The sequence below is a fragment of the Camelina sativa genome, chromosome 7 (genome assembly GCF_030686135.1).
Source record: "Camelina sativa cultivar CO46 ecotype springtype chromosome 7, ASM3068613v1".
In the NCBI taxonomy this organism is placed as follows: Eukaryota; Viridiplantae; Streptophyta; class Magnoliopsida; order Brassicales; family Brassicaceae; genus Camelina; species Camelina sativa.
This window is the reverse complement of record NC_141886.1, coordinates 23,591,482-23,617,517: the sequence shown is the minus strand read 5'-3', so window position 1 is coordinate 23,617,517 and position 26,036 is coordinate 23,591,482. Positions and strand designations below refer to the sequence as shown.

The following is a 26,036-nucleotide window of genomic DNA, read 5'->3' as shown; positions in this document are numbered from 1 at the left end:
CATACGAAGTGTACGGTGGGGGATTTGAAGGCACTTGTTTTGATTATGGTAAGATCGTTGACAAAGAAAACCAAGAAGAAGAAGAAGTTGTCAAAGTAGCATATGACGAAGAAGAAGACGATGAATTTTCAAGACGTTTTGATTTTTTCGACGACTCCGATGGTGAGTCATCTGATGACGAGTAATTTTCTGTATTGGGCGAGCCTCGGAGTAAAGAAGAGGAAGACCCACCTACTCTGCCTCCTCAGAAGAAAGCTCATAAAGATGATAATTTTGCCGGATCGAAGATGAATCCGGAGGCTATTAGGTTGGAGGTGTCAACGCTAAAAATTGTTGTAGGACAAAGATACAAAAGCAAAAAGGAGTTCAGGAATCACGTGAAACTTATTTCGGTTAGGGATTGATTTGATTTTAATGTACCAGTATCAAATCCGAGACAGGTGGTTTTTAGGTGCTTGGTTGAAGGATGTCTTTGGAGAGTTCGTGCATCTGTACAAGGGGATGACCCGAATTTTCATGTTCGTCTATACGATTCGGAACACACATGTTCTGTGAGGGAACGTTCTATTAGATCCCGCCAATCAACAGCTGATGTATTGGCAGGTCTATACAGGGACTATCTTGGTTATCTTGGTCTGGATGTTAAACCTAAAAGTGTCGGAGTCATTTTCAATAAGCAATTTAGTTTAAAGGTAATAAATATTGATAATAATGGCTGACTTATATGTATTTATAGGCTGAGTTATTTACATGTTACAGCTGATTTATTGATTATTTACGGCTGACTTATTCGAATGTATCGGCTGAGTTATCTATATTTTATGGCTGATTTATTAATTTGTTTGGTGTCAACAGATGGGTTATTGGAAGGCATATCGAATGCTGCTGAATGCAAGGCTGATCGATCAGGGAAATCTTGAGGATAGTTTTAACGAGTTGCCTTCTTACATATACAAGTTAAGAAGGGAAAATTCGTTTACAGTCACGCGTCTTCAAATAGATGATGAAGACAAATTCAAATATGTTTTTATTGCTTTTGGTGCGAGTATTGCTGGGTTTGCTTTCATGCGCAAAGTTGTTGTTGTTGACGGAACGTTTCTCCATGGTAGTTACAAAGGGACGCTTCTACCAGCCCTAGCTCAGGATGGTAACTTTCAAATTTTCCCATTAGCTTTCGCTGTTGTTGACACTGAAAATGATGAGTCTTGGCGTTGGTTTTTTACACAACTCAAAGTTGCCATTCCTGACGAAAAGGATCTTGCGATAATCTCCAACAGGCATAAGTCAATAGGGAAAGCGATTGGTCAAGTGTAACCGTTGGCTTTGCGTGGAATTTGCACTTACCATTTGTATAAGAACATTTTGGTGAAGTTCAAAGGAAAACATTTGTTCCCTCTGGTGAAAAAAGCGGCAAGGTGTTTTAGGCTGTCTGATTTTAATGAGACTTTCAATGAGATTGAATCACATCATCCCGAACTACATGGATACCTCCAACGAGATGGTGTCCGAATGTGGGCGCGTGTTCATTTCATGGGTGAAAGGTACAATCTAATGACAATGAATATTGCAGAATCAATGAACCATGCACTATCAAATGCTAGAAGTCTTCCCATAGTTCGACTGCTAGAATCGATACGGAATATGATGACCAGATGGTTTTCTGAACGGAGAGAGGATGAGAAATCGCAGCTAACAACGCTCACTCGAGCTGTTGAGAAACTGTTACAGGTAAGTCTACATAACTCAGCCATAACAGCTTTCATATATTAGCCGTAACTGTTTCCATATATCAACCAATACCATTATAGTTTCCATAACTCAGCCATAATTGTTTTCATAACTCAGCCGTCATTTTTTTTCATAATTCAGCCTAAAACGATTTTTTTTTGTTCTACTCCCTACTAGGACCCTGTCACCGCAGCAAGACTTATGGAGGTACTAACGATTGATGCTGTACGTGTGCAAGTGAGATATGGATCATCTTTGCATGTTGTAAATTTGGAACTAAAAAAATGCACATGCCGTCGTTTCGACCAAGAGAAAATACCATGTATCCATGCAATCACAGCTGCAGAGCATATGGATGTGTCTCGTATATCCATGTGCGATCCGAAATTTAGGAGTGTCGATTTGGTTAACGGATGGGCTGGTTCAATCATGCCTCGAGATGAATCATTCCCTGCTCCTGAAGCTGTGGATAATCAGAACTGCTTGCCTCTGATTGTTGTGAACCAGCCAGGAAGGACCAAGAAGCGTAGGATTTAATCATCTTTGGAAGTTGCCATTGAAAATAAACTCCCTAGGAAGCAACCAGCATGTTCGCGATGTAAGCAAGTTGGGTACAATGTGAAAACTTGTCGGATGTAGTTAGGGAGATTTGTTTTATTTTGTGTAATAACTCACCGTCAAGTCGTGTAAACCAGTCGTTTGCTCTCAGATTGTTCATAACTCAACCGTCAAGTCATATATATCAGCTATCTACTTTCAGATTATTTCGTGTGATAACTCAGCTATTACTTACTATAACTCAGCCATCAACGAGACCTTCGTTTTCCCGTAAAACTATAACTGAGCTGTTAAGCAATATTTTGGCGGGAAACCGTAAGTTAACCTAATAAACGCGACCTTTCTTTTAATAACTCAGCCATTATAGATTGTTCATTTTGATAACTCAGCCGTTATTCACTACTCAGCCATCACGAGAATCAACGTTACCTTTCGTTTTCCTGTAAAACTATAACTCAACCGTTACTTTATTATAATTCAGCCTCAAAGTGAGAGTAGATACTAAAATGTGGAAGCATAAAAGGTGGATACATAGCACATATTAAGGTAAAACTGGAAATCACTGCTGGAAATCCTAAAGGATCTTAGAGACTTTGAGGGACAACCACAAAAGGTAACAGTTTTTGCACATGATTTCATAGTCTCCATAGCGGAGAGAATGGAAACCATAATCCAAACAACATATCACAGCACAAGCGGGTGAAGGGAGTAACGGGCTGTCAGGATAGCGATGGGAGGCTGCGTATGAGTTTTTCCGGGCCGTCTTATAACGAGATAACTCAAACAGAAAATCATTACCGGTTACCATGGCAACCAAAGACATCAGAGGATAATGATGTGCATCAAACAGCTGGAGGTAATGGACGACAATAACCTCATTCCCTTGACAAATACTCAGCATCGGCCGGTACAATACGACTGAGAATATCAATCCCACGATGGATATCTCTATCCTCAGCCACAACCCTTAGCCCTTCGTAGTAAATGGCAATGGGGTTGCCGACGTCAAAGCATTTGACGAAGAAAGGCATGTACCGCCCTTCAATTTGGAGGCCACCATTAGGGGCACTGGATGTGTTGATTTGTGATGGATCAGTACAAAGGCAATAGATAGCCGCTGTCTTTAGAACTTCTTTATTGTATACTGCATTTTTTCCCCTACGACCAGCCCTTAGAATAGAACCAAGTGACCACCATCGATCTTCTGCAGCAAGGGAAACGATTTTTATGAAAACATCGTCGGGGAGATCTGGCATCTTGGGTGCTCGAGCGGACATAGGGCTCGAGCGGAGCTTCTTGGGTGCTCGAGCGGACATATTATTTGGTTGGACAGAATACAAGAAAGTTATTTGGAAGATGACTTTAATGAGTTAATACATATAGCAGCCAGAGAATGAGTTAGTAGGTACAGACATATTGTTTCTTGTGATAACTCGGCCAAAACTTTACTTTAAATCAGCCGTGACATGACTCGACGAGACCTTTCGTTTTTCCTTAAATACCATAATTCAGCCATCATATGATTCGACTTTACTTTTCGTTTTTCCAACTATAACTCAGCCGCTTAGCAATATTTTGGCGGGAAAACATAAGTTAACCTAATAATAGACGTGACTTTTCGTTTTCCTATTGTTTAAATTTTAAGTTATAATAATTGTAATATTCAATTGTTGGAATAATACTTTTACAAAAAAAAAATCTAAATTCAAATATTAATTATTTAATTATTTTGATAATATATTGTAAAAAAGCTCACTTTATAAATTTATTATCGTGTGGATCTGAACCGACCAAACCGTACCAAACCGGAAAACTAATTTTTGTGGTATCACTTTTTGTGATATCGAGTGACGTTTTAATATCTCATAACTCAACTGTAACTTAACCGTAAATCAGCCATAATTTTGAAAATAGACAAATCAAAGTTTTACAAATCCAAGTACAATTCCTACCAAAAGAAATCCAAATGTTTTACATATCATAGTACAATTCCTACCAAAAGAAACGAAACGAAGGACGTAATTCTTTCTTATTTAACCTTACTCATAAAATCAGGTGCCTCATCGTAGATTTATGCTGTCATTTTAACCCGTATAGCTTGGATATTTTGATCATATATGCCATCGAAAGTCAAACCAAGCGCTTGACATTCTACAAACTTTAGAGCGTACACGCCACAGTCACTAACCTGTACGTTTTGAGGGACCTTGGAGACATTCTTCCTCCTGAAACTGAACTGACTGAAAGTAGGTGTACGCCATTTGTCAGGAACGTTCTCTTTCATCATTGCTGGAATCATCCACGCAAACGCCCTACAAGCATTCATCATTCTAATATCACTGTCTTTGTTTGCTTGACCCACGATGCTATCATAGCAATCAATATGCCTTCTGATGAGATCCACGTGCAGCGCCACCCAGTGATTGCCTCCAATTTGTGGAGCATTATACAGGTGATCCACATCTTCTATCCACTTCAAATTAGTCGGTTAATCTGAAGGTATCAAACCTTTAACTAACTCTTCGTAACAGTTGCCATTGAATTTAAACAGTTTGGGTTTCATCTCGAACTGAGCATAGTCACGAACCATCGTTCTGGTGAACCATCGTTCTGGTGAACCACGGGTCTACAACTCCAATGCGTTTGTTGTGATATGGAATGGATCTCGGTTGTACCTAATACTGAGGAGTCTCATAAACGCGCCCATGTGCTGTAAAACAGAAAACTGAGTAAAGAACAGCAACTCAACCATAATGTAATATAAGTCAGTCGTAAACAATAACAAATCAGCTATTATGTATTATAACTCCGCCGCCAACACTAACAACTCAGTCATTATGTATTATATCTCAGCCGTAAACATTATTACTCAGCCGTCAAGTCAGTATATCTCAGCCGTAAACATAATAACTCAGACATCAAGTTAAACTTACTTCATCAAACAGCCACCCAAATGTATCATGCTTCACTGGCCAGTTCTTTCTTTCAGTGATGAGAGTCCTATAGAATTCAATATTTGGTGTTGACTTGCCTAATGGTGTATCCCTAAGAAACAAATAAGGACAGGTTAATATAATGTTAACAAGCTGTGATTAACAAGGGTCTAAAGGGTCATACTCGGATGTCTTTAGGTACTCCAAAGGTTTTTTCAACTTGATCAGATCAACAGGTGCCAGAGGATCATATATTCCAGCTCCAGGTACAGAGTTCTTCCTCATGCACGTCAGTCCGTTGTCTCCAATATAAGGAAAAATTCTCGCTTGTGTAGCTTGTTGTGTATTCAATGCACTTCCATCCGGGGACAACTTAACACTCTCCAGCCTTAAAGCTTTAATTCTATCAAGCATAATCTTTTCCTCCTCATCATCCTCAGATTCAGGTTCAAGGACATCGTTTTCAGCCATTAACTCGGCTGTCATATCACATATACTGCTGTCAGCAGCGTTGGCACCAGCGTTTGCATCAGCTTTTGCACCAGCTTCGGCTTCTCCCTCATTCAAAACAGGTTCTACAAATTGCAACGGCTTCACGGCAGTAGGCTTAGTAGTCTTTCTACCTCTTCTCTTTTGCGGATTATCTCCAACTTTCTTTTCCGCCAACTCTTTGACCTTCTTTGCCGCCAACTCTTTGGCCTTCTTTGCAGCCGCCGCCTCATATTTGGCCTTCTTTGCTGCAACCTCTTTGGCCTTCTTTGCATCTAATTCTTTGTCCTTCTTTGCATCTTTGGCATTTTTCCACGTGTTCAGCCGTTGATTTGGTTTCATAGCAGTTGGAGACTTCTCAACAAAATTAAGAGGATCATCTTTATCAAACTCTTTATTCAGATTCCTACTGAACCCAGCCAACCCACTGCCATCTACCTGTATGACATAGCGAACATAATTCAGATAATGATAACTCAACCTAAACATCCTAGAAAATCAGGAATAAAATTAAGATAAATTAGACATTATCGGAGGACTGTTGACAGAGTAGTTTTCTTGCTTTTTTCCTGGAATGACTGGTGGACCTTTTGGTGTCTGTAGATTTTCCCGAAGGTTTATTGGTAATAGGCTCGTTATTTTGAAATTTGAACACGCATCATAAGTGTTTTGGTCAGTTTGCCCAACACCCATGGAAAGCACGAGCTCTTTCATCTGTTTGAGTTCACTCTCAACAAATCCAAATCTGGTATCAATCCTTTCATTCATCCTCTTTTCAATTCTGTCTCCAATCTTATTCTCCAGATCCAGAGCAATGTTTTTTTCAAAAGTGTCAAACCTTGAGGTTAAATTAGACACCAAGTCAACGATAGTTGCAACCGACCCATCTTCTCCAGCATCTTCCTCCTCACTAGCACACTGAAACAAATACATAAACCGTCGTAAACAAGCTAACAAAAGATTACATATAATATAAACACACTATACACCATATCACTTACCTTTATTCCTTTCTTCTTCTTCTTCCTCTTCTGTGCAGCTCCTTCACCAGATTCACCACCCTGACTGTTTGAAACGTCCACCTTCTGGACTGTCTGCTTTTTTTCGAGAGGAGATTCAGACTCAACATTTGTTTTAGCTTCTCGCTTTTTCTTCTTATCACTCCCCTTAACATCCCAAGAACCTTTTACAAACTTACCCTCATGTATGTCTTGGATAAGGCGATCAAGTGCAGGGTCATCTTCTTGACCTGGCCACGTATGAAATAGCTCGCTTACATCATCCTTCATAACCATTTTAGTCAAACGCAGCTGTTACATAAGAGATTATGAAACCCATCAGTAAGTTTTAACTCAGCCATCACTAAAACATAAATTAGTCAACACAAAACATTAACTCAGCCATCACTAAGTCATACCTCAGTCGTGACTTAAAAACCTTACCTCACCAAGCACTTTGATCTCTTCAGCAATTACGGTTTCTAGCGTTGAACGTGTACGGTTTCCACCCCATTGAAGCAACGGTATGCCACCATTTTTTTATTTTGTTGCATTCCCAAACCGATCTCCAAAGCATTTGATGGACTCATACACCCAAGCCTGTAACACCGGTGTAAAACCACTCAAGGTGTACGACTTTCCCGTAGGTTTCAACATCTTTATAGAATCAACAAGAGCTTCAAATGCTGACCGACCCCACGAATAAGTCTTCATGGCTTCATCATCAAAAACTCTTTTCGCACTTTCATATGGAATTCTAGAGTTATGATGCAAACCATAAAGTCCAATGTGTTGAAGAAGCAACAGCCCCAACCATTTACGATGATTAGGGATTTTCCATCCCCGGCACACTTTTAATGCTTCCCTGAGTTCATTTAATGATGGACCTTCCCCACCAGGCACTTGCAAAAGTCTGAAGAACGCTTTGTGTTCCTCTTCAAGTTCAACCCGTTATGTCGGCATTGGGTCTATGTTTAACCCCGTGACATGAGCAAATTCATTCAACCCAAACCTGATAGGTTGACCACCGACCACAAACCAAAGCTCCTTCTTATGTACCCTTAACTGGTTACATAGTAGGAAATGTACAACCTTACCAGACCAGACGAATTGGCTATCAAACTAGCTTAGAGATTATTCCAATAGGTACTTTCTTCGTTTCATCCCATGCATCATGTCCTATTGATTCTCTAATCGTAGGGAAATCTCCCATCCTGAAATTGGTATTAAATTCTCTAAACTCTAGATTAGAGTTTCCTTCAACGTATAGTCTTGGGGGGTAATCCCTTGCTTGTTTTTCAGAAATAATCACCATCGACATCTGATAAATAATATAATTCATAAGTAAATCATAAAATAAATCAGCCATAACATAAAACAAACTCATACACAAAGCATAACATAGCTCAACCACAAATACATAACTCAGACCTAAAGCACAAAATAACTCAGTCACCAATACAAAACTCAGCCGTAACTCAGCCATATCAACAAACAAATCAGCCATCGAATCGAATAGATCTAACAAACCAGCCGTCATTAGAGACGGCGACAATCAGCCATAAATCATCGATAAAAACCCACATTCAGCCGGAAAACTCGAAACTAAACATTTGACACATACCAGAGCGTTTAAACGAAGACGAAGACGACAAAGAGAGAGAGAGAGAGCGACGACGAAGAAAGAGAGTGCGACGACGAAGAGAGTGAGTGCGACGATGAATAGAGAGAGAGCGAGCAAATATGGCGAGAGATGACGACGAGAGATTGACGGCGACAGAGTGGACAATGACAGGTGTGACCGGCGACGAGAGACGACGAAGAAGAGGTTTTTTTTTTTAGTATTGGCGGTTTGTGAACAGTGAAAACTGTTCACTTTCCCTCTCTTTGATATAAACAAGAAAAAATAAATGTTGATCTGAAAAAAAACTGCTTAATGACATGTTAAATCATATTTGATGTGTATTTTAATTTGTTGATTTGTTTTTTTTTTTTGTTCTGACCAAAATCGAAAAACAAAACCCAAGAGGTAAATTGTAATTACACCCAGGACACTAAATATTTGAGTAATTTTCAAAAAAATTATAGATATAAGTAATAAACCAACTTTTGGATAACATTTGAGTAATTCTTTCATAATTTAGTGATTGATTAGCATCAGAATTTAATATTGTTCCCTCGTAGTACACTGATTTAATAGATGCTTAGATTGAGATTAGTGGTCACAAAACCTAACAGTATTTAGGCTGTATTCGGCTAAGACATAAGTTGCAAGATTATGTTGGGCGATCGACAAGTTTGATAAACGTTCCAAAATGTTACCACTATCTTGGTCTCTTGCCAATAAGAAAATACCAACATAAGTGTGTAACTATATGTTTTGCGTTAAGCTATGATATTAATCTTAAGTGTGTAACTATATGTTTTGCGTTAAGCTATGATATTAATCTTTATCATTCGGTGATAGGTATGTGAAATACTGAACGAGGGCGTAATCATCGCTGTAGAGATAAGTTTAAAAAATGGAGTATGTATAACGTAAGACAAGTCTCCTCCTTAATAGTTCATATATCGATCCTCTCCTCTTCCGGTAATAACGAGATCAACTATGGTCTTAAAGTTTATATTAATCACAGATCAAATAAACATTGGACACGACAACAATGAACAACGAATCAATATTTGGACTTATTTTTTGAGGGTTGACGTCAAATGACATGTGGTAACATGTACCATAAAAGCTGTTGTGGTTACAAAAACCGGAGGTCCAAACAGGCGAAAATGTCTCCATCGGCCACCGGTTTATTTCTTTTTGTTTCTTCGCCTGTTAAACAAGTGATGTGAATGGCGTTTAGTAACACTATTTTACCTTTGAAATATCTGTTTTACCAGTTGTCTGTCACTCACGAGGAAAAAAGTTATGTTCCAACTTTTTTTGACGTTAAAAACAAAAATAGTGTAAAAAGGTGTAGTTGACTAGTTGGTAATCTTTTGTAATCTCCCCTTAACTAATTTGTCATTATTTACCAAATATTTCTACTTAAACAGGTTTATGGTACTGCTAATTGGAGTATTGCACCAACAAAACAAACATTTTAAAACATTATTAAAAATGTTTTCAAATATCAATTTTTCAGCCAGTTCTTGGAAATTACTTTGTATTCTTCAGTAAATGAAGGTAATTTTAACCCCACAAATAGTTTATATATTTTTTCTTTTTTCTTGCAAAAGTAGTTTTCATAGATATCTTTTAAAACTAGTACACCTTCATTTTCTTCTTTCCTTATAATTCTTTAAAGTTTATGTTTATATTCCCCTAATAATAATAGCTGAACCCCATATTTCTTGTTGGTTGGACGACGGATCTAGAAATGGGAAACCTAATTTTGACTTTTTAATCCTAAACAAATTATACCCACAATGCACCTAAATTAGAAAAAAGAAAAAAAAAAAAAAAAAAAAAACACATCTTCGGTGATGTTAAATAATACAAAAATAGAAGCTAATATTCATAAACATTTCCATCATATATCGTTTTCGATATTTATAAAATTTGTCTTCTACGTTGTCAAAAAAAAAAAAAAAATTGTCTTCTACAACAACAATAAAAATAAAAATTAGAGCCAAACAAAACAATAATAATGCAATACAATTACCATCTTGTATGAAAAGGACCGGGTCCTATGAAAGGGTAAGAAACTTCGAGGTCGATTGGAAAAAAAAACTTTTACTTTTGAGAATGAAAAAGAAAAGAAAAGATGAAAGCTTTCTTAGAAGAAACACGTGGCAGAAACGTGTACATTGTAAGAAATCTATGAGATATATAATTAAAAAAAATATGAAATAACATGTGAACGTAAACACAATATAAATGGAGAAGCAATAGGGTCAGAGCAAGAAAGAGATTTGTTTTTTTTTCTCGACCTTCCAAAAAAAAAAAAGCTCACATTCACATTCACAAGACACCCAAAGAAGCATTAAGTGCCTTCGTTCTTTCGTGTTTCTGTTCTCGTCGTCTTCTTCTCTTATTCTTCGGTTTCGTCATCTCTTCAGCACGGACACGGAGCCAGCCTCACAGTTACAGGTACTTTCATCTGTATCTCATTATTTTATTGTATTTTAGATTTTTTCTTTACTTCTCTCTCTCGTTTGGATAGGTTTAATCTGACCACAAAATTTATTATTTAATGAAATTTGTCGTTGATCAAAATAAAAGTGACATAAAAATAATTAAAAAACTATTGTTTAATTGAGACGAGAAAATGTTTCAGTTATTGAGATCCAATTTCTGAACACTTTTTTTCTTCGTGTCCAATAAACATTACCAATTTGGTTAATTCATCATTACGTTCTATGTAACAAAACTAAACATTCGAATTTTTTAACTTCAAAATGGATATGGTATATATATATATTTTTTTTTGTCGACCTCGGATATGGAATATTTGTGTGAACATTATCTAAAGTCTAAAACACAAGGAATAAAACAAGTGAAAACAGAGAAGAACAGTGAGTTACTGTGTTATTTGGGACCATATATTCCTAAAATAAAGGTTATATTTAGTCACTTGTATTGTACTTTTTTCGTTATCTACACAATCTCTCTAATATGAGAGAATATATGTTGTTGGCAAAACTATTGGTAGATAAAACTTGCGTATCATAGCTTTTGCTATTATGTGATTTTTGTTTTTTAGTCTTTCCCCCATATTGTTCTAACTTCTTTAAAAGAGAAAATTCTGAAGTCTTTTGTTTAGACGAGCGATTTTTTTTAAATATTTTAGTCATCTTCCTTAAACAAATATAAAGTTAATGGAAAATTAATTCAGCTAAAACGGAGATGTCATCTGAAGACACTAGTTGATTTGACTATAAATTTTAATCTTTCGTGTCGTTTTCAATATGAGTGAGTTCGAATTCACATAAAGTTGAGTTTAAAGTGGCATATATACTCCCACTAGCTAGCATGAAAAGACAAAAAAATATCAGTAAAAGTTTGGATTAATTTCTGAAATGACCTACGTAGATAACGTCAGTACGAAACTTGTAAATATCTTTGAAATTAAAGTATAACTCATCTTTTCATTTCAAAAAAATATCTTTATAATTACGTTTTAATGAATTTCATAAGAAAATATGTCAAAAATTCATATTAAAACCATCTAATTACGTTTTAATGAATTTTATTAGAAAATATGCTAGAATATCATTAAAAATTGTGGATGTTTACATCATACATTCTACAATCTTCCAAAATTATAAAATAATAATATTTTTTCTAAAAAAGTTAGTTTTGGATTATATATTATTAGTTTAGGGGATAAAGTATAGTGTTTAGAATTTAAGGTTTAATTTTGAAGATTAAAAGTTAAATTTTGATTCATATTTTAATACTAAAATTTAAGTTGAAAGTTTGAAATATAATGTTATTTTAAAAACTTTAGAATTGATATACTTAATTTAGAAATAAAAATTATTTTTGTGTTATGAGGATTATCCATTGTTTAAACTTGAGATGTTATCTTATCATATAAATATCATATCAAAATATAACAATGTATGTGACTGGCTAAAAATTCTTGAGTCGACCATTGCGTAATCGTATATTGTGGAATGTGGATTCTAGTCAAGATTGATGTGATCCCAAAAGGGACCAAACATGTTTTCTTTTCCTTATGATCTATTTTATCTCTATTCTCTCTTAATTTATCTTTTTTTCTTTGTTTTTTTTTTTTTGCTCTTTTATTTTTTTGTTCTTTCGTCACTGACCCATCATCGTCGATATTTTTTCCTTTTGAATACATCTCGTTAAAAAAAAAAACTTTCTACTTGTTTATATATATTGGCTAAGGGGATAGCCTAAACATATGTTGATATATTAAATGTGCTATAAATTCCAAAGAAAAGAAACATGTTTCTGTAGCAATGTTTTGTTGTTTGGGGTTATATGAAACTTAATAGAATAGATACCAATAAATAATTTCTTTTTCTTTTGTTTACGAAAACATCAATGATGATGAAGAATGAAGTATGGGACTTGCACCCTCATTTTTCCAACACATTAGACGTGTTATGTTTATTACAACATCTACTTTTTTTTCTTCTTGATTTTAACGAATTAAGTATATATCATTTTAAACCTATTTTGTGTTGGTATAAAGAGGATACTATTTTTGCAAATATTATTCATCCAATTATCACTAAAAGGAAAAAAAAAGTGAGTCTATTTCCTTCCTTCTTTTAGTCAACACAACACACTATTCAAAAATAAACATTGAATTAGTGAACTGTAATAACTAATAACTACCACAACCCAATTAAACGTTTCACTTTTCTATTTAAAAAAAATATATTAAAAAAAGTAATCTGCATTTTTCTGTAAAAAGTGACTAAAAATATAACATTTTAGTAGGAGTGATGTGTGTACACATATATATAAGTTATTTAATTGAATGCACATTTTTCTGTATACTTTACTGTATATGAAAAAGTATATGATAGTTGATTGATGTAGGATTAAACTTTATATTTAATATGAAAAAATATCTTTGAAGAGATAATGTATTATTGAATGAACATTTGTTGTGATATAAACTTGTGTCAAATATAGAATTAAAGGAAAAATTTGAGTAAAATTAATTGGTTGATTAAAATTGATTTGGATTTTAGGTGAGAATTGGAAGCTATGAAACAAATAGGGTTGGGGTACAACACGTAGAGCCAAGTCTAGTTAAAAGTGGGTGGACCCAATAGAGTCCAAAAAACTCCTTCGTAGGCTTCTTCCGTGGTCCGTGTTATTTTTTGGGGTCCCGCACCGCACCACACCACACCGACCCGATGACCTTATCCAGTAACCGGGGGACTCTAATCGGGCTTCCGGACCGGATTTTTTTATAGATTGCTTTTACACATTATCGACCAATGTGGCGGGTGGCGGCGGCTCCATGTACTTGCGTTCTTTTTGGTATCTCGAATATAAAACTTACTTTTCATATTCTTGGTCTAATTTTGATGGGTTTTATGTTTTTTTTTCTCTAATAGTTATGATTATGGTCATATATGTTTATGCTTTTCGCAAATCATGCACACAATTTCCTAACCTTAACCTTAAGTACTCTACGCAAATTTACCTGAACTAAATGGTATCCAAACCGATTTGTATGGATATCAATATGAATTATAAATATGAGAACTGAACAAACCCAAATCAAGTACCCGAATAGGAACCGAAGAAAATATCCAAAGTTGTTTTTGTAAAATATCGTAATGGATTTGGGTGATTGGGTCTATATATATGCTCATACATTTTCTTAAGACTAATATTTTTATCTGATTTTTTTTTAAATTATCATATGAACTGATAATCTCTAGGTTTTGTCTGAAATTTTTACCACTTGAGTTATTGACACGATATATAGTAGTAATTCAATACCATATACAAAACTTGATATCAAAAAACATGCAAATTCAAATACACATCAACAAATACATAATTAATCATAATAATAAACACAAATACATAATTAATTATAAGAATAAACACAATGTAAATCTTTAACTCTTATCTTATCCTGATTCTTATATTTATAAAGAAAAAAATTAACAAGAAAACAAAACATTCCCGTATATTCACGTTTGAACCATCTTGTTGATATGTGATCTCACCTTTCTTGCTCGGCTATTATTATATTACCCACTAAGCATACGAGCCACACCACCACCACCACCACCTGCTGGCCACCACTTCTGATTTTCCCACTAATTTCTCGATTAACTTTTTATTTGTTTAATTGAAACACCTGATTAATAACTTACCACGTTAATAATGTGAATATCTATAGTTAAATAACTATCAACGAATACGTAACACATAACATAACTCATTTTAATATTTGTAGAAGCAGTTGTTAAGTGGCGGTCCAAAAGTAAAAATCCAAATGGCTGATGAGAGCCTGCGACCAATTAGTTTATGTCAAGATCCCGTGAGAGAGTTGTTACACCAAGTCCAGTATTATGCACACCCGGCACCCCTAGTGTGCATAGTTTAAAACTTCTTTACTAATCTTTATAAAATGTAAACTCGTTTTATAGTGGCCAATAAGAATATATCAATGAAAAGCCATCGCGATCACCATAACGTAGTAACAAACTAGTTCTACGTTATCTTATAAAATAATTAGAGACCCAAATCCGGATATTCCTATAGTTTTATTTTAATCATCATAATTAATCATTGTAGATATTTTTTAAAAATAATATAAATATCCTGTTTTTTTTTCCATAAGTTTCCAAAATCAGTCTAAAACTTTGAATTTGATTATTAAAACAAAAAAAAATTGACCATAACGTGAGAAAAAAAAAACATTATTGTTACGCAATTATTTTTTTAAAAAAATTCTTACATAAAATGATGAAAAGAAAGACGAGGACTGACTCACGCGTTGTTTCCCAACTCTTTCAAGTAATTTTGGATTTATAGTCTGGCAAAAAAAATATATATAAAAAATCAAGATTTATAAAAAAAAAGTTTCATCACTTTCCTCTTTATTTATATAAAAATAATTTCTCTCCTTTTTTTTGTGAAGAATTTTGAAGATTATATATTTTCCATGTCTCCAGTTGAACCTACCGGAATAATGAAGAAAACCCATCGTCAGAAATCCCAGGTACTTTTTTTGGGTGTCTTTTTAAAGATTTTCTTGTCTGAAAAAGAAAAGGTAAAAAGCTGATTTGGGTTATAAGGTTTCTGATGATATTGAGTGTGTGGATATACATATATACAGAGATTATGGGCAAAGTTGGTGATGAGAAAGTGGTTGAACATAAGTGGTAGAGATCCTGAGTATGGTGCTGATAGTGAAGACGAATCCGAAAACGAAGATGCTCGACAAGTTAACGACGATGATGCTTCTAGCTCCGATGAAGAAGGTCCTCTCTCTCTCTCCTCTCCTCTGATGATGTTCACCGGTTATTTATTTTTTTCCGGTTATATAAACCGGTTTTATATAACAGGTAGTGGTGATGGTGGTAGAGAATCTAGGTCGAGGGAAAGAGAATCATCATCCAAGGTTTGTGAGAACGCTGAGGACGCCATCGCCGCGGCTTCGGCTACTGTTGTAGACGCAGCCAAAGCCGCTGCTGAGTTTATAAGCAATGGTAATGCGGAAATTGCATAGGTAGTTATAATGATCAGTGTGAGATTCAGTGTGGGGTGTTTTCTTGGTTTTTCAAGATCCCTTTGTTGGAATTTCAAAATCTTTTTTAACAAACTGAAAAAAAAAAAAAAAGATACAAATTTGTGAATCTTTAATTTTTTATTTTGGTTGGTCCAGATGCTCCAATGAAGTTACGAAGAAGGAATTCAGAAACATTAAGAGCACAGTACATTAACAACAAAGAAATAAGGTACAGTTCTTTTTTTTTTTTTTTGTATTTTTTATATAGTACTATATAATATATAGATTCGGATTTTTTATATAGTATCTTTTTCGATATGTAAATATTTTTTTGTTGTTGGTTGGGTAAAAGGAGACCCTAACATGTCGGAATTTGTGTGCAGAGTATGTGTTGGTACGTGGAACGTTGGAGGAATCTCACCACCATCTGATCTTGACATCGATGACTGGATTGAAATTAATCAACCAGCTGATATCTACGTTCTTGGGTATATAATAATTTTGACTTTTCTAACGACATGGACAAAACCAACTCTGTTCAATATTTATGTTCTTGTGTTAGAGGATTTTTTAATTTATGTTTTCTTGTTTTGTTTTTGTTGGGTATGAAAGTTTACAAGAGATTGTACCTTTGAATGCTGGAAACATTCTTGGAGCTGAAGATAACCGTCCCGTTGCTAAATGGGAAGAAGTCATTAGAGAAGCATTGAACAGAGTTAGACCAAAACTCTCTGCGGTGAAAAGTTACAGTGATCCACCATCTCCTGGAAGGTTTAAACCTTTTGAGGAAACACATGATGTTATAGAGGAAGAAGTAGCTTTCGAGAGTGATAGCGATACTGGTGTTGAGATTCATCCCATTGACGAGGACGATGAAGAAGAAGAGGAAGCCGATAGGCTCTGGGCGCTGAAACATGACGGTGGTGTTATCGGTGAAGTCAAGACTCTTGTTGATCCCAATACTGGCTTACCGGTTGTTGAGATCAAGAGACAGTTCTCGTCTCCGAAGAAGGTAGACAGACAAATCTGTTTACGCGTTGATGATAGCTCTAAGGAGGATTCTACTCAAAATGATATTGAAACGCTTAAGCGGATGTTAAGTGGGAAAGAACGGATGGGTTTGAGCTGGCCTGAGCCACCGTTGACCATGTTAGATAGACAGCCGCCAATGAAGACGGTGAGGGAGAGGATGAACAGTGAGTATAGTGCTGAAACCGGTATGAGGACGTTGAATCGGATGTTAAGTGGGAAAGAACGGATCGGTTTGAGCTGGCCTGAGCCGCCTTTGAACATGTTAGGACCGTCTTGTGTTCTCGATAGACAGCCGTCCATAAAGACAACGAAGTCTTTGAGAACAGCAAAGTCTTTCAAGGCTTACAGTTCGTTTAAGTCTGTGGCCGGAAGCAACAACGGGATCCCGGAGGAGGTATTGGCTCTAGCGGAAATGGACCTGAAGTTACTAATGGAGAGGAAACGAAGACCGGCTTATGTGAGGCTAGTGAGTAAACAAATGGTTGGGATTCTTTTGACCATTTGGGTTAAACGAAGCCTGAGAAAACACATTCAAAACGTACGAGTCTCTACCGTTGGAGTTGGCGTAATGGGATATATTGGTAACAAGGTATATATAAAAAAAGCTTAGATATATATGCATCCATCAAATTTATGTTACAATATATTCAAAACTCTGAAATGGTCTGTAGGGAGCTGTGTCTGTGAGCATGTCGATAAACCAGACGTTCTTCTGTTTCATATGCACGCATTTAACGGCAGGGGAAAGAGAGGTTGATCAGATCAAGAGGAATGCTGATGTACACGAGATACATAAAAGAACAGTCTTCCACTCTGTCTCAGCTCTTGGACTTCCCAAGCTTATCTATGATCACGAGTAGGTCTTGTTTTTTTACTCTTTTACGAATATTTTGGTTTTTATACATATGTTTTACTTTACTTGTGTGTTTCACCTCTTTGCAGAAGAATAATCTGGTTAGGAGATCTCAACTATCGGCTTAACTTATCATATGAGAAAACTAGAGACCTCATTTCCAAGAGAGAATGGTCCCAGTTACTTGAATATGATCAGGTAACATATACACAGTCACACACACAATCTCAAAATGTGTTCTCTCATATTTTGGAACATAATGTTTTGTTTTCGTATGAATATGTATTTCAGCTAGTAAAGGAATACAGGAAAGGTCGAGCGTTTGATGGTTGGTCAGAAGGAACTCTACATTTTCCACCAACATATAAGTACCAAGCGAATTCGGATGAGTATACCGGGAACGATGGAAAGGCACCGAAGAGAACACCAGCTTGGTGTGACAGAGTACTATCCTATGGGAAAGGAATGAGGTTGGTTCATTACAGGAGAACCGAACAGAAATTCTCAGATCATCGTCCAGTTACCGCGATATACATGGCTGAAGTGGAGGTGTTTTCTGCTAGAAAGCTTCAGCGAGCGTTGACATTCACGGATGCAGAGATTGAAGACGAGGGACTTGTGGCTGTTCTTGTTTAAAACGAAGAAGATTTTGAGATTTCGTGGTGCTTGGTTTGTGTTTGATATTGCATATATATATATATATAATGCATATGAAGTATTGGCGAAAGAGACATTCTCTTTCTACCTACGGATAGGTTTTTGAATCTCATGTCGTTTTATACTGATGCATCCCATCACAGTGAGAAACGTTTACATTCTTATATCTTCTTTCTTTTGTGTGTGTTTGGTTTTACAGTTGTAAATTTAGTTGATATATAATGAAATCAAGAACATTTCACATCCATGCTTATTATTATTCTTAGTCCTAGTTATTTTAAAATTAGCAAAAAGAAGGCCATTCCCTGTCAAGGCCAAAAAGAGAAATGCACCAGCCGGGAATCGAACCCGGGTCTGTACCGTGGCAGGGTACTATTCTACCACTAGACCACTGGTGCTTCTTGTTTACCTTATAAAAAACTTCCGTCAGAACAAGTTTTATTCAATGTTGTGTTTTGAAAGTTTACAAACCTCTCTATATATACAAGGAAAGAATAAAACATGAACTGTAGATAATTAAGAATTGCAATATAGATAGTCTCCTAGTTTTTCTTTTTTTCCTTTTATCTATTTGGATAAACTTTCTAGGGATTCAATGCAAGTCTTGTTCTTCTTCATCTTTTTTAATGTAAATCCAGAAGCAAAGGCTTTCTAAGCCAGTACTGTTCAAATCTCTGCCTTGCATATTCCGTATAATCGAACTCAATCTTGTTCACATGTCCCTGCTTTGCATCAATATACACTAGAGATCAGTACTGGTTTCAACATTAATAGCTAAAAGTGTCTTAAAATAGGAATGAAAGAGTGAGAGAACGAACCGAGATGATTCCCCATAAGCCCCAGAAGATATGGTTTGCTAAAGTGTAGCTCTCTGCATCATTCAGCAACCTCTCCACTTCTTTCTCACTTGTTGCATTCCCTGAGATTAACAAAAAAAAAGATGAGGAATAAGTTTTATATGTGTAAAGTATGAAGAAGTATAAAATGGTTAAACGGATAAAAAACCTGTAGAGCCAAGGTATGTGCTAATGAACCTTCTCCGTTCTTCTTCTCCTGTTTTTTTTATCATTTATACACATATACACAATCAAATTCTGAGATACCTCGAGTAACAACATATTATTAAGTAGATGTTTATATGATATGGACCTGGATATAGAGTGTAGTCCAGAACATGAGGAGTGTCTGAATGATAATTAGCAGCCATTTCACAAAAGTGGTTTGCAATGTCATAAGCAATTGGGTTGAAACTCGAATACTCATAGTCCTGCAATCATCAGATTTATCAAAAAACAGAGCACTTTCTTGATGGAAAAAGGGAAAAGCTTCGGTTCAAAAAAGCTTACTATGATGGTAATAGCGTTGGTCTCTTCATCAATCATGATGTTACCGTACTGAAGATCATTGTGACAGAAACCAATCTCTTGATCATCCATAGTCAATCTATCCTCCAACAAATTGATTTCACCTTCCAAAGCTTCCAACCGAAACTCATCAGTCTCTATTGGTGAAGCCAAGTTCTTAGCCTCCTTGAGCCAAGTCCTGACAAAACAAAACCCACAATAGAGATTAACAAGAAACGTTGATTATACAAAATAAATAAATGAAAATTTGTTTTTTTTCTCTGTACCTAAGTCTTTCCCAGAGGATGATGTTCTTTGGACCAGGCATATCAAGCATGTGAAACTCTCTTAGCTTCGCAGCAATGAAACCAGATGTTTCAGCTATACGAAGATCATCTGCAGAAAGAGTCTGGTGAACGAACCAAACCAACAAATTTACGTCATACACAAAATCTCTCTCTCTATATATATATCATCCCCAATCTTGATTTCTTGAAACGCAAACAATATCACTAACTAAAACCTATCTTCCTCTGTTTTTCCTAAAGCCAAGAACACAAAAAAAAAACAAAAAATCAAACATTTAAAGAAAAAAAACGTACTCTGGCGTGGATGAACTCTTCAAGACGACCATCAGAGAAACGACCAAGAAGCTTAGGACCATAACCATGATGAGACATACACTCAAAGGTTTTGATTTCATCATCTCTGTTAAAGAAAAGGTCAACGCCGTCACCGTAGATCCGAACGAGAACTTTCCGATGAACATCATTATCTTCACCACCACCGTTTAAAGTAGGCCAATTAATCTGATAAACCTCGTTCGTCATAGCTCCTTTTAAAGGAACAACCTCAAGCCGCTCTAGATCTTCGACTACATCTCCCCAGCTTGAACCTAACGTTGTCAATACACGTTTTAGATCCTCTGGTGATGCACAACTCGGGATTAAACTAGTCTTCGTTTTGATCGCCATTTTAACAACCCAAAAAACAAATATTCTCAAAAAACCCAGAAAAAAAAAAGGTGAAGATTCGAAGGGTATGAGATTCTATCTGAGAGAGAAGATTTATCCACACAAACAAAAAAAAAGCTTTATGGAATCTTTTTTTTTATGGAAAGAAATGATTCTGGGAATTGAATTTTTGAACTTGACGAAATTACGTTTCTGGGTATTTTTTATTTATTTATAATCGAGTAAATTTATATAAATAAAATTAAAAAAACCCAGAAAGATAAGAATGCGTAGTTTCGTTGTTCGTCCCGTGTGCGAATGTGATACGATCTTTTTCGAGTGACGGTGTTTTTATATAAAAACGGTTATGGTGACCGACGGTTTTGTCGGAACCAATCAGGTAAATACACGTGGTTATTTACGGGCGTGCTAAGTCAACGGCGTAATGAGGCGGTCATTGTAAATAGTCAAAGTCAACGAATGTAAAATTAAATAGTCTTTCTCTTTTTTCTTTTTTTCTTTTTTTTTTTTCTTTTTTTTTTCTTTGGCGGCGAGACAGCAGTGTGTGACTGTTGTGTCCGTGTGTATTTTTTGTAACAGGTCATATGTAAAAATTTCACTAGTAAAAAGAGTGATTAAATTTATAAAAACCAATTGGTTTCTACATATAGTGGTCCAATTAGTATAATAGATTCTATGTATCATTTCTAATCACTATTATAGGAAATGAGTGAACTTTTTAAAGAATATGATTTTCTAATAATAAAACAGAATTCTACTTTCTAAATAAAGTACACCTGCTTACAGATTAGATAGAAAAATATATTTTCATGTCTATAAAACGTCTTACGAAATCTAAATGAAAGCTATGGATAACAACAAATATAGATTTTATTACATTTTAAAATGTTTGTTTACTTACTTCTTATATGCGTTTGACTTTGACATTTAAGATGTGAACGTTTCTCTTTACGAAAATGTTGCACTTCTTGACGTAGTACTACAAGGCTTTGTAAGATGATGATAAGATCAACCAAAACAAATACATAAAGTACAAACTTTTATTTTCCAAGTATGGTTTTTTTTTTTTGCTTATTAAGAGAGTTGTGTTATTATTATACCTATATAAATCATACTGTTATCGGTCTTCTAGAGGATTGTTTTTGCTTCAAGAGGTTAAATCTCACCCTTCTTTGCAACAAAAAACACAGGAACACTACAACCACGATAAGCGTAAGCGTGATTCCGTTGTTTGTCTCTGTGAAAAAGTGTGCTAGAAGCGGCTGACCGCAGCAAGCGGCTGACCGCAGCTTTTACAGCTACAGTCACAGTTGCTTCTCAGTAGATTGCCTCGGGAGCTTGCTTCTGGGATGAGAATGAAATCAGCGGTAACTGCGTTGTCACCTAACCAAACACTTGTTGTTTTCGGTTTGTATCCCGGGGATGATGCTGTGACTGCGAATCAGAAAGTGAAACTCAAAACGAGGCAAGTAATCAACAATAACAAAGAAGTTGAGATCAAAAATAGCGTCAACTTATAACAGCTAATAGTCCATTTGTAAGTGGCACGGTCTTAAGGATAAATCTCTAAAATGAGCTGGTAATAACAATAATCATCTGCTCATAACATGATAGTGGACAACTCTAATTTCATACTGATAAGAACTCAATCGGATTCCTAGTATAAAAAAGAGATTGCAAGTTACTATTGCAACATAATCACACGTATTTTAAGCTAATAAATGTGAGGAAAGAGCATCAGACCTTCATATATCTGTCCAGGTGCAAGCAACCGATGGTAGTCTGCGTATTCTTGATGAGCTTTAACCTGAACAGCACAAGGACTACGCTGAGTAACTAAGAGCTAACAAAATTTTCCAGATTTAGTTATTTTGAAATTTTAGAAGGCAAGATACTATGCGTATACCGTATAGTTAATTCCCTTGACCACAACAAGCCCAGGCAGTGGCTTTCCCTGGTCTAATGAAAAGATCCGTCCATGAAGTCCTGTCTAAGGTCAAGAGATGAGGGCTTACTTAACAAAAGACAAAAAATATTATATATAACGATGGCAGTAAAGGCGCAAACTTCCATTAATGTAACCAATCTCAACAGGATCAATCTAAAATGATACAACAAGATTAAACATATTGGGTTCTAAAGAAAAGATTAAATAATACCTTCACTATGCTTGCAACAAGATTCAGCATACTCTTTCTATTGTAATCCCAAATGGTAGGAAGCTGTATAAGAAATGCAAACTCTATCAGCTAACTATCTTTGCATGAAACAGTTATCACATAGGTATATAAGATTGGACCTCTGAGGCTCTAGGCCACTTGTTGTCGCTAATTTCCAGAGTCAATTCAAAGCACCCTCCATATATGTAATTCCAATCTTGCATACCACCATAAATTGGGTACCTGTAGAGCGTTTTGCATAAAGCATTAACCTAAAAACTCATTTGTTGCAGAAGATAGAGAGAGTGTACTGGATATGATACCAGGATGCTCCATTTGTGATTCCTTCTGTAAATTCTTTGCTCAAAGACATATTACGGTGAGATTTGCTATATATACGTGCCAAGAACCGGTATGCCTCATCATCAGGACATCCATAATAGTATTTCCTGCAAGAAGGGTGCAGAACAGCTACATGATTTTTGCATCGCATAAAGGACAAAGCAAAAAGCTTTGCATTATGTAAAAAATCATTTTGAATAGAAAGTAGACACCTCCTATCCTCCGTACCATCCCATGGAAAATTTGCGACCAGCGCACCCTGAAAGAAAACCAGGTTTAGCACTGAAGCACGATTTTACTTGATAATAATAAAACCCCTTGGAAATTCTTAAAAGTAAACTGTCACATTGGACATATTTAAGACGCTACAACATGCACAAGTCTGCTACGGAGAAATGTCAGGTAAATTACCCCGTGCAGAGTAGCCGACGCTGTGAATCGTGTATCTCTCAGCCAAGTCATGATTGCCCTAGTTTCAGGTTGCCTCAAACTTAAGTCATCATTTACGGGAAAGAACTGCATTATTAGGTATGAGTTAAGCAAGCCAAACGTGACTTTCAAATTGAATCAACTAATCATGCAAATCACAGCATCGAAGAAAATACTACTTCTGAGTGTGGAAGTCACCATCAGAGAATCACCTGGTCAGGGAAGTCGCGATTCAAATCCACATCGTTTGCATTATTACGTTTCCTAATTGAAAAGCCATCTGGATTCAATGATGGCAATATATGAAGGTGAACATTTTCTACAATCATTTGAGCCTGCATATTAAAATGGACAATATCAGTATTTGCCTATAACCTTTTTCTTAGGCAATTTTAGATGGGTGAAAAAAATAAAATCATTGCCAAGGCATGGTGGACAAGAAGCAAAAAAAATCACATACCAATGGATCCTTCTTATAGTTATCGCAAATCCAGTTTGCAAGACGTATTAAGAGCTCACGCCCTACAGGTTCATCTCCATGTACATTCCCAATGTACTGCGTGACCATTTGTTTAACAAATTAGATTCCAAGAAGATAAAAGCACTACCAATCAACTATCAGAAAGAATCCCAGTCAAATTAAACTATAAAGGTTTCATCTAGGCTTTCACCAGCGAAAATCATATATCTAAAAATGATATCATGTATAGCCAATATAGCTAATCGAGCAGATGTTTTTACCTTGAATGCAGGTTCAGCCTCTATCTCTCCAGGCCTGTCTGAAATCTCTATGACCCACTAAAAAAAGACAAACCAAGAAACAAACACCACAAGGCATCAATTATACTGATTCCTAAGAGATGCACATTGTAAAGTCAGAAGAATTACTTCTGATTAGCTAAGAGGGCATTACCAAAGGAAATCCATTGACACTCTTTCCGATGCTGAAAGCACGTTCCAGAAAACCCTCAAAGAGAGAAATAAAGAACAAAAATCAACAACACCATAAGAAGAACTCTTAAGAAAGAAAAAAACAGAGAGAACAATTTACTGACTTCTCCAACATTACAAGTATCAGCCAAGTACGAAATTAATTACCTGTATAATCTCGAGATCTTGCTACATCTTTTGGTAAAATCTTTCATTGCTTTCTCAAGATCATTATTTGTCATGTAACCTCGAGTTAATTCCAAACTTTGAACAATGAGAAAACAAAGTTATCATCATTACACACATAAAAATAAAAAAAACAATAATGACATCCCTAAATAACAGCTTGAAACCTCTAAACGACATTTTACCTCGGTCGAAGCTCTTCTTGAGCAAATAAGTTCCTCGCAATACCATGAAAACTAAAATTTCCATAACCTAAAAATTAATACGCAAATTCCAGATTAAGCAAGTCACTAAATGCAGCAGTTATGCATAAACCTCAAACTAAAACTAGTATTCTGAACCAATAAATATGATCATTGTTAAACTTATCACCAAATCAAGCGCAATTAATGACGGAAACAGAAAACTACAGATTTGTGCGGTACGAACAGTAACCAAAAAGAAAAGAAAAATTGAAGGTAAGAAAAAAACGTCGGCGGACCTGGGTGGATATAGTCGGAGTGACCGCCTCGAGCGGCGGTCGGAGGAAGGAAGATATAGATCGCCGTCAAAAATAGGAGGCGGTGGACGAATCTGAGCTTGATCATATCTAGAAAAGAAAAGAAAAAACGCAGATCTCTCTGTCTCACTCTCTCGGTTCTCACTTCCCTTTCGGATTGATTCGATAAAGTAGTGCCGGGTTATCGGAAATGTCAGTGGGAGTGGGAGAGGGAGACAGAGACCGTTGAGTTGACCCTGAAGTACTTGGGCTTGAGTAAGTTTCAAAGATTGGATTATGGGCTTTTATATCTTAGTGGGCCTATATTATATTCACTTAACCCGTTAAAATTCTAATAAGTCTTGTTGTTGGAGTTGACTATTTTCTTTCACAAGTGGGAAAACGGCCAAAATCAACCTCAACTATTTGTCAAATGCTTTTTCATACTTAAACTTTAGTACCATGCAAAAATCAACTTAAGTCATCTAAAAATTCAAATTTTAAACTTAAACTATGTGTATTTGGCCGATTTCAACATCTATTTAAACGGTGTTAATTAGTGGGTTAATGGTGCTGAGTCACATGACACTGTGGCAAACACATGGCAAAAAATTCCATACGACATCGTTTTAGTTTTAAAAATTGTATAAAATCAAATGTTGTAGGGTTCGAACTCGGGTGGATGAAGCCCAAATAAAATTGACTTCACGCTATAACCACTGGGACACAACGACATATTGTGTTATGTTTTGTAAGATACATTATTAAACA

At 35.8% G+C, this 26,036-nt stretch overlaps 2 protein-coding genes, 1 non-coding gene and 1 pseudogene across 10 annotated transcripts; 1 reads left to right on the top strand and 3 right to left on the bottom strand.

Annotated features, from left to right (window-relative positions):
- The first annotated feature begins 10,435 nt into the window (after positions 1-10,435).
- On the top strand, positions 10,436-18,669 carry LOC104701829 (type IV inositol polyphosphate 5-phosphatase 3). Of its 6 annotated transcripts, none has more exons than XM_010417573.3 (11): positions 10,557-10,790; positions 13,376-13,670; positions 15,326-15,372; positions 15,490-15,634; positions 15,719-15,862; positions 16,039-16,111; positions 16,266-16,370; positions 16,495-17,503; positions 17,586-17,770; positions 17,857-17,965; positions 18,059-18,669. In XM_010417573.3, the coding sequence occupies exons 2-11, from the start codon at positions 13,628-13,630 to the stop codon at positions 18,401-18,403; spliced, it is 2,205 nt and encodes a 734-aa protein (XP_010415875.2). In that variant the 5' UTR covers positions 10,557-10,790; positions 13,376-13,627; the 3' UTR covers positions 18,404-18,669. The 6 variants fall into 6 exon arrangements, with proteins under 6 accessions (XP_010415876.2, XP_010415877.2, XP_010415875.2 ...); XM_087459177.1 differs by having other exon boundaries at positions 15,292-15,372; XM_010417574.2 differs by lacking the exon at positions 13,376-13,670 and having other exon boundaries at positions 10,436-10,790; positions 15,292-15,372.
- Positions 18,670-18,751: 82 nt separating this feature from the next.
- On the bottom strand, positions 18,752-18,822 carry TRNAG-GCC (transfer RNA glycine (anticodon GCC)). The gene has a single exon. It is a non-coding gene; the product is annotated as a tRNA-Gly (tRNA).
- A 23-nt stretch (positions 18,823-18,845) lies between these two features.
- On the bottom strand, positions 18,846-21,067 carry LOC104701828 (putative choline kinase 1). 2 transcript variants are annotated; one of them, XM_010417571.2, is made up of 7 exons: positions 20,370-21,067; positions 20,055-20,176; positions 19,771-19,966; positions 19,574-19,691; positions 19,430-19,477; positions 19,243-19,343; positions 18,846-19,146 (listed from the first exon to the last, which is right to left on the bottom strand). In XM_010417571.2, exons 1-7 carry the CDS (start codon positions 20,739-20,741, stop codon positions 19,048-19,050), a joined length of 1,056 nt encoding a protein of 351 aa, XP_010415873.1. In that variant the 5' UTR covers positions 20,742-21,067; the 3' UTR covers positions 18,846-19,047. The 2 variants fall into 2 exon arrangements, with proteins under 2 accessions (XP_010415873.1, XP_087315305.1); XM_087459179.1 differs by having other exon boundaries at positions 20,055-20,163; positions 20,370-21,047.
- A 600-nt stretch (positions 21,068-21,667) lies between these two features.
- On the bottom strand, positions 21,668-25,543 carry LOC104701827 (carboxypeptidase SOL1-like; annotated as a pseudogene). The gene is made up of 15 exons (XR_015562247.1): positions 25,269-25,543; positions 24,973-25,039; positions 24,770-24,865; positions 24,585-24,615; positions 24,413-24,469; positions 24,132-24,227; positions 23,884-24,006; positions 23,654-23,758; positions 23,455-23,501; positions 23,224-23,349; positions 23,041-23,143; positions 22,901-22,963; positions 22,648-22,731; positions 22,485-22,548; positions 21,668-22,175 (listed from the first exon to the last, which is right to left on the bottom strand). The product of XR_015562247.1 is annotated as a carboxypeptidase SOL1-like (transcript).
- Between the last annotated feature and the right edge of the window lie 493 nt (positions 25,544-26,036).